This window comes from Conger conger, chromosome 11 (assembly GCF_963514075.1).
Source record: "Conger conger chromosome 11, fConCon1.1, whole genome shotgun sequence".
NCBI classification, from domain to species: domain Eukaryota; kingdom Metazoa; phylum Chordata; class Actinopteri; order Anguilliformes; family Congridae; genus Conger; species Conger conger.
In genome coordinates this window covers 14,087,900-14,100,046 of record NC_083770.1, presented here as the reverse complement: position 1 = coordinate 14,100,046, position 12,147 = coordinate 14,087,900, and the positions used below count along the sequence as shown (strand labels likewise).

The 12,147-nt window shown below is 47.3% G+C and overlaps 1 protein-coding gene across 11 annotated transcripts in view; it reads right to left on the bottom strand.

Moving 5' to 3' along the window:
- Positions 1-12,147, bottom strand: part of LOC133139925 (tight junction protein ZO-2-like) — a 96,574-nt gene that overhangs the window by 51,084 nt on the left and 33,343 nt on the right. Inside the window, exon 2 of one of the 11 annotated variants that reach the window (XM_061259414.1) lies at positions 6,975-7,128. The exons of 8 other annotated variants lie outside the window; for them this stretch is intronic. Coding sequence is in view for 1 of the 3 variants with exons in the window: in XM_061259406.1 (XP_061115390.1) it covers positions 3,200-3,223 (24 nt within the window). In the remaining 2 variants the exon portion in view is untranslated. Of the gene's footprint in view, positions 1-3,199; positions 3,461-6,002; positions 6,237-6,974; positions 7,129-12,147 lie in introns of those variants that run through there. 2 more of the 11 variants (XM_061259412.1, XM_061259406.1) reach the window with 2 other exon arrangements.

The following is a 12,147-nucleotide window of genomic DNA, read 5'->3' as shown; positions in this document are numbered from 1 at the left end:
AAAAGTGCAGTTTAATCTTGAAAGAATAGCATCGCTGCCCAGGGAACTTTCTCTCAGAAATGTGACCTTTACTGAGAAATCAATCTCACCGAAGGATGAGTCAACAATGCCCACAGACAATTACTGCATGGAAAACAATCTGGGCTCTTTCTATTAGAAAACTGTCTGTGTGGCTCAGGGGCCCAAAGCAATAAGCCGGCTTCGACATGCACACACACTGGTCTCTGTGGAGTTTGCGACTATCAGCAAAGCAGGGGCTGGCTTATCCGGTCCGTGAGTCAGTTGGCTGGCCAATCAGGTCCGTGTGTCAGTTGGCTGGCCAATCAGGTCTGTGTGTCAGTAGGCTGGCCAATCAGGTTCATGTGTCAGTAGCCAGCTGGACTAAGGTAGAGCCAGCAGGTATAACAATCAGGTCAAGGGCACCTTTTAAACACTGTGGTTGCCAGTTTGAAGCCAGGAGGGGACACAGCCGTAATGACTAAGAGGGGGCCAGTAAACAGGGGCAGGTACAGGAGTGTGTTCCCCTCCCTAAAGTAGATCGCCCATGTGATCTCGGGACCTTGGGGCTAAAAGCTCTCTCCATGGCAGCCACTCCACCCCAACCCAACAAAACCTCCAAGCCAATTAATCACTGGGTGCATATCTAATCTGCATTTTAGGAATTGTGGAGTTTAATCCCTGTTGCTCACACACACAGACACACAGACACACACACAGACACACACACAGACACACACAGACACACACACAGACTCACACAGTAGCAATGACCTACGATGCTTTCCTGCCATTACTCTGCATCCCCGGGGGCTGCAGCCCTCTGCCCAGAGGATTTCATAATGTCCCTTTCAGACTTTCAGCCTCAAATAACAGTGACTACCCCCACCACTTCGGGGCTGGCCTGAAACGAGCACCAGACCAGCCACACAGGTCTTACAAGGCTACGTCAGCTTGACAACAAGCTGTCCGTCAAAGAGCCAAACAAAGTTTTACTTTTACATTCCAACTGCAAAAAGGGCCAAAAAATCTTAATTGGTGACTAATTCGGTCGACCCTGGCCTTGTAGTTGAAATTAAATTGGGCGATTATATTATATTACATTTTAGCAGATTCTATTACCCAGAGATTCCTATTTTAGAGTATAGTCAATTTATAGAGCGGGATACTACATTTGATTTTTGTACTGAAGCAAAATGAGTTCTGTCCCTTGCTGGGTACAAAGGCCGATCCCGGTCTATGATTTGACACTGCAGCCTCTGCGTTAAAAGCGTAGCTCCGTCACCAGTGCACCGCAGTGCGGGGGAGACTGGGCTCTCCACGCACGGGAGAAGGGAAAAGCACGCAGAAGGAGCCGGTCCGAGACCCCAAACGCAGAGCTGGGGTCGGTAAGGCCTGAGGCCTGGTGTTATTTTTAGTGCATTCCTGCATTGTTTGGGCCCGTGGTGGAGTCAGCCGTTTCCCTGGCGTAACAAGATCACTGTGCGTTACGCCGCCCGGAGAGATTACGTTTCAGCGCATCAAGGGTTCCGTTCTCAAGTGAAGGCATTATAAGCACCGAGCACGGGTGTGCACTGTACAAAGACACAAGTGCAGGCCCAACGCAGGCATTGCTCTTAAAACTCTTCTTCACCAAAATAAATGTTGGCCCAAGTTGCCACGTATACCTCAAATCACATGTTGAAGGAGAAGGAAAAACAAACCCAAGACCGCTGTGTTTAATCAGCTGCTTTCGCCTCGCCCCGGTATCTACAGGAAGCGATAATGAGCAGTTTACAGAAATAACCTCCCAAAACCACAACATGCACATTCCTGGGCCTATCAGCAGTCAGGGTGGAAATCTGATCAAAAGGCTCTCGGCCACCCCCCGCAGACATAACCACGCACACAGACCGAGGTCAGAGCCGCTGACCCTCCCAGCCAATCCCACGCCAGAGAGCGCGGCAGATTAGCAAAATATTTATCATCATCTGCCCTCCTGACCTCCGCCTGACCCTCATTTATGGAAAATAAGCACTGCATGCGGTAGGCAACAAACGGCAGCATTACAAAGAAAGGTTTGATGACGCGTCTTCAGCACAAACGGAGCTCAACGCCATAAGGAATATTCATGGGAGGAATGCTTCAGTATAACCTTCGTGAATGGTACAGTACACAGTCTCTCTGCGATATCAGTGCTTAGCCATTTAGATAATTATATGCAAAAGGCAACTTAAAAGTTAATTGGGAACGATAAAGTATGATAGTCAATGATAAATCAATGGGCCATTTACATTATTAAAAAAATAACAAATAATACAATTAAATCCATGTCATTATCTCACTGGAACCTGGACCCAAAATCATCATGCCACAGACCATGTTCCTCACGGTTTTCTTATCTACAAAGACTCAACTGTTATGCATTTGTTTGAACACACACACGCATGCGCGCGCGCGCACTCACACACACACACACACACACAGGGATAATAACCGTTCTTGATATGCAAGTGCCATTACTCTGGTACATTGTTTCCACTCTAATGAGCTGGGTTCTCAAAGCTTTGAAGCTGTCTCTCCAGAGTGCGGAGGGGAAAAAAAAGAAACGCGCTAAAATTAGCACCACAAAAGCTGACAAGTAAAGACCAAACAATTAAAACGGCCAAATTAGAGCATTAAGGAGCGAAATCAAAGGCACTGCTCAGTTTGGGCTGGAGTCTGTGTGTCACTTCCCAGCTGAAATAACCCTGACCTCCTTAGGACTGCGAGACAACAGCCACAAAAAAACAGGCACAGGGAGGATCGAGTGCCACCCTCGACCACACCGAGTATCCTCGCAGTATCCTCGCTCAAACACATTCCGAGTATCCTCGGTGTGTGGGCCCGCTCGTCATCGCAGTGGGCACACCCTGTTTGAACAGCGAAACCACCGGGGAATTAAAACTGCAATCCTCAGATCGCACATCCTCAGGTAAACTCCTGCCCCACACGGCAGTCTGAGATGAGCACAGAAAAATTTCAGTCATAGCTCGTTGGCAGGACGTTACAAAACCTGTTTGTAAACCATGTAGTTTGCCCGCATTTTTTAAATAGCAGTGTACGCGTAACAAAGACATTTGGGAACCAAAACAAAAGGAACTTTAAAACACGCAACTATATCGGCAACCCCCAATAGAAGCAAGAGTACCTGACTGCCAGCCTTTGTTTTCCCAAGTCTTACCTGATCCTGGAATCTGACAGCCATTTTGAGGTCACCCCCGCTACCTGCTGCTGTGGTGCAGGAGTCCCAAGGGGAGGGGAATTTTAAAAATCTTCTCCCAAACAAAGCCTCACAGTGGTAACCACCATCACCCTTCTAGCCACAGTGAATAGAAACACCAGACTTCCGCCATTCTCTGTACCGTCCACCTTCCAAGATTCAGGCAGGCGTACCGTTTTCAGAAAGAACAGGAGAGTGATAAGCAAGATCAAAGACCTTCATTTCTCCCACAATCCTTTGCAGGGGGGGAAGGCAACCTGAGGGCTGTAGGCCAGCCCACCCTCCCACACGACCCAGCCAATCAGAAGCCCTTCTCGCTTGGCTGAAAGGTAATACGACCTGTTACTGGAGCTTCTCTCCTCTCCAGCTGAAAGCAAGAAATACCATCCTCAGGAAGAGACTCTTCCTCCAGTAAAACGACACAAAAGACCAGGGGGAAATGCGTGTGATGGCAGCATTGTTCATTTCTCAGTGATATTGTCAGAGACGGTGGTTCTAAACTTTCAGTATGAGACGGCTGAAAACACTACAACGGTCAGGGACGGCAGCGTGCACTTCCTGCTCCTCTTCCTCGTAGCAATAGCATTCCACAGGTGCACGGGTGAACAGAAACACAGGGAACCTGTGATGAGGCCTACAAGCCACTTCCTTTTTAGTGACCAACTTCCCCTTGATCATTCAAAACTATTAAAAAACTATTAGCTGAACATCCAAAACAACCGGAACACCATAAACAACCAAAGTGTGCAAGATTAAATTCTATAGCCAAACTCCATTGCTCACAGATTTTCCAAAGTCAGTGACCAATCCCCAAATTCACACCGCAAATCATCAAAAACAAGCGGTCAAGGAAACGAGATAACCAAATGGATTTCAAGTTAACGCTGGCTCCACCAAGTCCCCCAGGGCTGATTTCTTAAAAGTACTTAAGCCTGCTGATAAGAGGTCCCCTGTGATGAACTTAATTGAACTTGGGCTTCATCCCCAGCAAGGGACAGCCGCGGGACCGGAGGGAAAGAGCGTCGTCACCATCATTCCTGTGTCCGAGCTCCTCCATTTCCTCCTGCCCCTTAAAACTACTGAGTAAAGTTCCCTCAAAAAAACAGTCACCCCCTAAACTGTGTGCTGTTATGGAACAGATACATTAATTAAATCTGCGCTGGCGCTCCAAAGACGACGCATTTCCCTTTAAAGTGCTTAACAGACCGGCTGTCCAGTTAAAAAACTCCCCCCGAAACTAGGAACATGAATGTCCAGTGGGGACAAAACAGCAGGCCTGAGGAACGTCCATAACACTACACCTGCAGCTTTCAGTAAAACGTGAGCCAGCCAGGCTCATTTCGAGGTCCCGATTTGGCATCATCCTGACACTGCATTATATATAGGAGGCAGGCCTTCGTGTGTAATCAGGCTTTCAGAATGTGAAAGCAGGGGTTATAACCAGGAAAAATATGGATATTTTCTAATGTACGTGTACGTGTGAGTGTGTGCTCACACACATATAGACTCACACACACATTTATCCATTTGTGTGACGATTCATCCATCCATGATTTATTCTTTCTCTCTCACCCCCTCCCTCTCTCTCTCACACACACACACACACACAAAGAGGTTTATTGTAGTGAGATCAGTGCCCCTCCAATCCATGGAAATGCGCCCCAAACAATGCGCTTTTCAGCATCACCGCCCGAGCCCTTACGCAAACAATGTTTTAATTCACATGACCAATTTCTCACCACGGCCCAGACTTCTCCATGATTCATTCAGCCACTCATCTGAACGCTCCCTTGTTAGTCCTCACAAAGCATTGTAAAATGACACATTGTCTTTGTTTCTCTCGTTTTGCTCGCTCCCATTATAGTGACAGCCCTATAAGAGGATTCCCAAGTGAGATGAATTCCACAAACCATAGTCGGATAAATTCCACAAACCACGCTTTCAGACCATACACAACAGAGACAAACACAAAAATATTTTGTTTTTTTCCCCCCATTTTGGACAGTTGTTCGTGCAAAATTAAATGGAGAGAGGGATTTCGCACAAAGCATAACAAGACCTGAATGCCAGTAAGTCTAAAAAAAGTTCCAGGAAAAAATAACTTATTATGTAATTTGTAAAGACAGGAAACCAAGCCAAAGAGTACTGGGACAGTGGAGTTCCCGCCAGCAGTCGCCTGACAGGACCAAAGTGATATTTTAAAGTCACAAATTTCTTCCTCTCATTATATTACCACTTCTACTTGTTGTGTCATCATATAATTGTCCTCACTGTAGCATCTCAAGGAAAAAAAATTGCATATGGTGAATATACTCCAATATCTTTTTTTCTTTTTTTTTTCTGTATCCGATCATACAGATACTAATGCATAATGAAGGGAGCAGACCATTCAACCCATGCAGGAAATAAGAACATAAGAATATATAATGAGGAGAATGGGCCATTCAGCCCAACTAGAACATGAGAATACATAATGAGGAGAATGGGCCATTCAGCCCAACTAGAACATGAGAATACATAATGAAGAGAGCATGACATTCATCCAGTCTAGGCCCCACACTTGCCTACAGACTAGAGAGTATCCACCACCACATCAAGCTTAGACCTGAACATCCTGAGGGTCTCCGCCTCAACTACATGGCCAGCTGTTCCGTGGATTGGCCACTCTTTGGGAAAATCCATTACTGGAATATGATAGAATAAAATGGTATATAATAGAATAAGAATAAAGTAAATATTACCAGATACCCGTGCAAAGATGTACCTTAAGCTAATTTAAGCTTATGCTCCCTCTGTCCTGTGTCGTACAGTTGTATCGTATGTGTTCAGAAGGCTGCTCCAGAAACAACCGACTTGAACCCTGACTCCTTGAACATTCGCTGCCTGAAGAGCTGACTTCCTCCCGGGCTATCAGCCTGCCCCATCAGCTGTCGTAGGGCCCGGCCATTGTTCCAGCCAGCCCTTGCAGGAAGTTCCTCTCCGAATGTCAGGGTAAATACAATGAGCCACTGTTTGTGCCCTGCGTCCCAGCTACAGGTAAACACAACATGCAGCCAGCAGATTCACATTCCACCAAGAGAACAGCTCAATAACAATAATTTTAAAACAATGTCTCAAACACACGCTCAACTAACCTCGCCTTTGTCCAACAGATGAGTCAAAATCTGGCAGAATCCAACGACAGAGGTGAAGATGGCATCCTCAGTTAACCTTTCAACTTAAATGGAAAGTGGGGAAGAGACTTCAGAATGTCTCAACCTCTCCATCCTGTTTCTGTAAGACAAAGACTATCCCGCCAAACTACCAAACTATGTGAGGAGAGGACTCGATCCTTGTTGTATTAAGGATGTTCTGAGATTTGTAGGCCCATGAATACGCAAGTAAACAAGCCATGATGGACAAATTAAAAATAAAGCTTCAGGGAAACTCACAGAACACCATGGATGGATGCAAAGCAGAGGTCTCCAACTTTGGTCCTGGACAGTTACGGGGCCTGCTAGTTTTCATAGTTACTCTGCACTTCATCAATCAAGTAGAGCAGTTGATTACACAGTTAACTCACCTCACCTGGCTACCTGGGTATCAACAGGAGCCGGTTTTAAGGTGAAAACCAAATCCAGCAGACCAAGTAGCTCTCCAGGACCAGGGTTGGAGACCCCATCCCTATCCCAAGGCACATTTTACAGAAGAATGGTTTGGGTGGGTGGGGCTAGGCAGGCAGGCTGCGGTCACCTACAGAGGGTCACAGCCTCTCCAACATCTTGGCCAGTCGCTTCTCTGGATCCGTCCCCCACCCCTTCCCATGAGTCCTCCTGGGGTGTGGCTGTGAGGAGAACGGCAGAGAGAGGAAGGAAGTACTCCGAAAACTGTTTCCCAGATAAGCACCGCCCCTGCGGCACATTCAGAGGGAGCAGAGAGATCAGCAGTCGGCCTGAAGTCCCCAGCGGAGCTCAAGGCGACCAAAAAGGTTCGCAAATTCTTTAAAACTGTGGCACAACGGCCAAAGCACGCAGGGCATTTTACCTTCTTGCAATACGTTGCACAGACACCAATAAAATTGAGCCAACATTCCGAGCCCCTTGGCACTCCCATGAAACATTTCCAGAGCAATTCTTGTCCAGCAGGACCGCTCAAAATGTACCAGAAAGTTCCACCTATTTAACAGGCACCAGCCAGCACACAGCCTGTTTCCACCGGGACAAAAAGTCTTCCCCAGCTACTGCATGGCCCAGTGGTGGAGTGGGCCTTTTCTAAACATACACCAAGAAACACTGTTTCTGTTTGGCCATTCTGGCCTGAACTCAGCAGGTCTGGAGACTCATCAACTCCACCAAATATTATACAAAACAGTCACTGCTAATATGACATACAACTCTTCTTTTTTTTTTTTTTTCCTAGGGCTCAGAGTTCGGGGCACATTGTTACGGTTACGCAATCGCCATGGCAGCAGCATCCGTGCGGAAGCCTCATCACTCCGGTGTTCCGTGCCACAGACACAGGAATAGCAGCGAATCCCATTGTCAGGGAAAATAACACTGATGCATTGGTGCTTTCTCCTGAAGTGGAAACACAACAGAAAACCCACACACCTTCAAGTGGAAACTGTCTGTGCAAATTACAAATGATGCTAAAACACGCAGGACAAATATGTGGGGCTGCCTCACATCTCCACCAAGGAGCATTAAAAAAGAGGAAACACGGAAATAAAACTTTCTCTAAATTTTGGATAAAAATTTAAGTGAGAAATGTCCTTACTGAAAAAAAGAAAAAGAAAAAGATCCTTAAAATGCAGAATGATTCAGCTGTAAGGGTCAATGCCGGACATGAACTCAAATTTCAAACTTGTTTTGGTTCTGTAGCACGTCATGGTAAAACAGATCTTGGCTGTACTACAAACTCTTGTCACTGCACCAAAGTTTTGTAAACACAGATCTGCTTAGTTGTGGGGACTGTGACATTATCAGAACAAGCACAAACCGTTCTCTCTGTGCGTCTCTGACGCTGCAGTAGCACCAGGCGGAGAGACCGCAGAGAATGTCGTGAGTTACTGAACATTTGCCACTGTAGGAATGAGCTCTCTCACACACACATTTATGCTACTGTCTAAAGACCCCACAGATACTGTAAATACACAAAAACCGTGAATGTGTGTACTCCCTAGCGCACAAGTCTTTGAGCTAGCCTCTGCCAAAGGTGCCAGTGGGTGATTAATGAGCCAGCCAGGAATCTAAATGAAGGAGGGCGGGGTGGAGAGGAGTTAGCATTTCAGAGTAGCGATAAGGCAAAAGGCATGCCAGCCTTATTGGGAGGGGGCAGGGGACGCATTAAAACCACACAGAGATTTGTGTGTGTGTCTGGGGCAACCCAGAGAAGTGGGTCAACCAGGCACCTTCAAGCCTGACACGTACTGCTCATGGGACGAGCACCCAATCTGGAGATCCACGCCCACCTGCACCCTGCAAGAGTATGTGCGTGTGCATGTGGGGTGTGGTTCACTGGCTTTGATATGGAAACCAGAGCCAACTAACTGCCCCCCCCGATCCAACCAACCAATACCCAGGAGAGAGATCACATGACATCATATCTCCAGCTTCATGAAACATTCCTCAGGAAAGGATGGCTGGGGTGTGTGTACCAGGTCAACACATCTTCAGTACATGCAAGCTGCCCCTTCCACCTGCTCACCTGCCCGCCTCTCCCCATCCCCTCTCCCCTCTCCCCCATCCCCTCTCCCCTCTCCCCTCTCCCCTCCCCCCTCCCATGTTTCCTTGTCCCCTTTCCCCTTTCCCTGCTGCTCTTCTCTGCAAAGCTTACCCGCATTCAAATTAACCACACATGCAAGTGTGAGTATGTGTGTGCGTGTGTGTGTGCGTGCGTATGTGTGTGTGTGTGTGTGTGTGTGTGTGTGTGAGAGAGAGAGAGAGAGAGAGAGAGAGAGAGTGAGAGCTGAAATAAATAATAAATGATCAGAGAGCGGGGTAATTAAAGCCTAATTAAAGAGGCCTGTGGTAAAGGAGAGCTGGAGAAACCAACAGGCCCCGGGGGAGATTAACACCAGCAGAGCCGAGCCTCCCGCGGCCTTCTGGGGGATTACCGTCTCCCGGGGCCTTCTGGGGGATTGCCGCCAGTGCCCGTCACTGCCGGGGGGTGTGTGGCAAAACCATTTCTGCATGGTGCTCCTCTCTTACCCCTTTTATCCTTACTCTCCGCCTCTCCCACAATTACTCTCCTACAGGAGAGGATAAAGCTGTGGGCCCATATCCACAAGACAAAAGGGCTGATCTCAGATCAGTTTCAGCCAGAACCTTATCATGGATAAAGTTAGGATTGGAACACAGCAAGCCTGATCCTAGATCCACAGACCTGCTCTAAAGTATGGTGCTAAGTACAGCAGCCACAGTGTCCTCCCTAAGTGCTAAGCGCAAAACGTGCAGTTAAAACGGTTCCCCAAATAAGCAGCCATATAAAAGATAGAGGCAGGGTGACAACAAGATTATGTCTGATAAACACCCGCCCCTCCCCCATCACACTGGTGCTTTTGACTGCCACTGCTGAGATCTGGAGTTGTATGATGTCATCTGGTTGCTTAGCAAATGTATCCGAGGAGACAGAGGCGCACATATGAATAATCCCATACGCATTCGGCTAGCCCACTGCACAGTGGAGAAAGTCTACAGGGGAAAGTGAGCGTGTTCAGTTCAGGGGCCTATCGGCCAGGATTTGCCCTCAACAGCAGTGGGTTTTGGGTTCCAACCCCAAGCTGATCACCTCACTGTCACAGATAAAGGTGTGATGAACCTATCCACAGGCAGGCCTCAAGCTTGGTTTCCTAGAGGAAGGACACCTCACATGAAAGCAGACACTGTCCCACACTGGATTCAACCCAGCAGCCCCTCCACGTCCAGAATCCAGCACTCTAACCACCGGACAGCAAAGCTCAAATATCACACGATACACGTAGTCTGCTTCACTTCAGTCAAGATAAGCTTTGAGTAAAAAAAACAAGCTAAACTTTTTCTGTGAGTGAGCAAAATATTTTGTCGAGAACAAAAAGAAGGGAAAAGTGTTCCTGTTAGCATGTGATTGTCACACCTTGTTTCATTTTCCCAACCCTTTGTGTAAATGCAAATTTAAATCCATGCCACGTGTCAACACACAAATGACAGAAACAAAACTCTCCACTTCCTTTAACTCATGAATTAAGAACCAACTGCTTCACGCAATGTACCGTACAAGTACTGTAACACGTACGACTTAAATGTATCCTTTTCTCATCTGTGTCATTTCTCATCTGCAAAGCACACGTGGACAACACTGCTACGCGTACCAAGAGACAGGCATAGTTTTGAGGGCAGCTCTTCAGTCTGGAGTTTAAATGGAGATGTGGTGTGTTATCGCAGCGGCCATGCTGGCACAGGGTCAGAGGAGCCAGCAGCCAACGAGGAGGGGTTAAGTGGAGATGATCCGAAAGCTGGTGGGGAGCAGGAAAGGGGTCCTGCGGGGTTAGGGGAGCGAGCACACCCCCCCCTCCCCATCCTGCTGACACTCCAACCCAGCCTTGGGCAGAAATAATCCCCTTCCAAAACAGACCCCCACTGCAGCCAGCTGGACAGATAATAACCGCACAGGAGGACAGAGCTGGGGGCAAGTCCCTGCACCGACCTCATCAGGACCAGGCTACACACAGGGCAATGTAGCCACAATGGGACCGCAAAAGGGCCGTAAAAGACGCCTCAATGGGACCACAATAGGACAGTAAAGGCACCTCAATGGGACCACCATGGCACTGCAATTGGATGGCAATGGGACCACAATGGGACCACAAATGGACCATAAAGGGACGACAACTGGATCATAAAGAGACCACAACAGCACTGCAATGGGACGGCAATGGGGACACAATGGGACCACAATGGGACAGTACCACTGAGTGCCAGGAGAAAGTAAGACAGCAAGGTCCTGTTGCCCAACATGAGAAGTGCCCGTCAACATCCGCTAGTAGTAAGAACAGAATTGGGAGATACCAGCGTCAAAGGTTCCGCACTGAAGAGCTCAGGCAAAACATTCTTAAAAAGTGTATCTTTTTTGGCAGGATATCCAGGGACTGTGGCAAAACAAGGGTGTGATGACCCAATCCACCCCGCCCATCCGCAGGTGGCTACCATCGAGAGGCCACTGCAGTCGGTGAAGCACATCAGTGAGTTGTTTCCACGTACGCGAAATCCAACAGGTTGTGTAATAACACACGAGAACATCTCCAGGCCATCGATTAAGCCAATTCAATTTACACCGAGCTTTCGGAATGTGCACCAACAGCATGAAAGCACTCTTAAGTCAGGCGCATCACACGCCGTGCTTAAAATAGTAAAGAAAATTCCTGCGTGGAAGAACGCAGCGTTCATCTGGGAAGAGCGGCGAACCACACAACCCATTATTTTGCACAAATGGAAATGTCCTATAAAAGGTATGATAACTGGGACGCTACATCAATAACCGCGGAATGTTATTTTTTTTACATAGAAATCCCTTGAGCCCAGAACATAAGAATTTATCCGTACTGTAAGAGAACTTCGAGGCAGCAGTTTTGGAAGCTACGTAGACAGCATACTTTCTGACTTAAGACGAAAGGATCGCATTAGTCACGTTAAAAAAAACGTTCAATTTCCATCCAGTTCGCCAATGGACAAACGTGGGTTTATTCATGTACTTACAGCGAAGCACAGGAGATATACGCACACTAAGTTCAGTTTATTAAAAGACGAGCAAATACTCATCCTTCTTGTCAGAGTTCAAAGACCAATATGATTTAAAATAACATTAAATGATGTGCTACTACACAGTAAATTAATAAGCTATAAAAGGTTTTTAGAAAACCAGACTGGCCTGCGTCATAACGTTATGGCTTATAA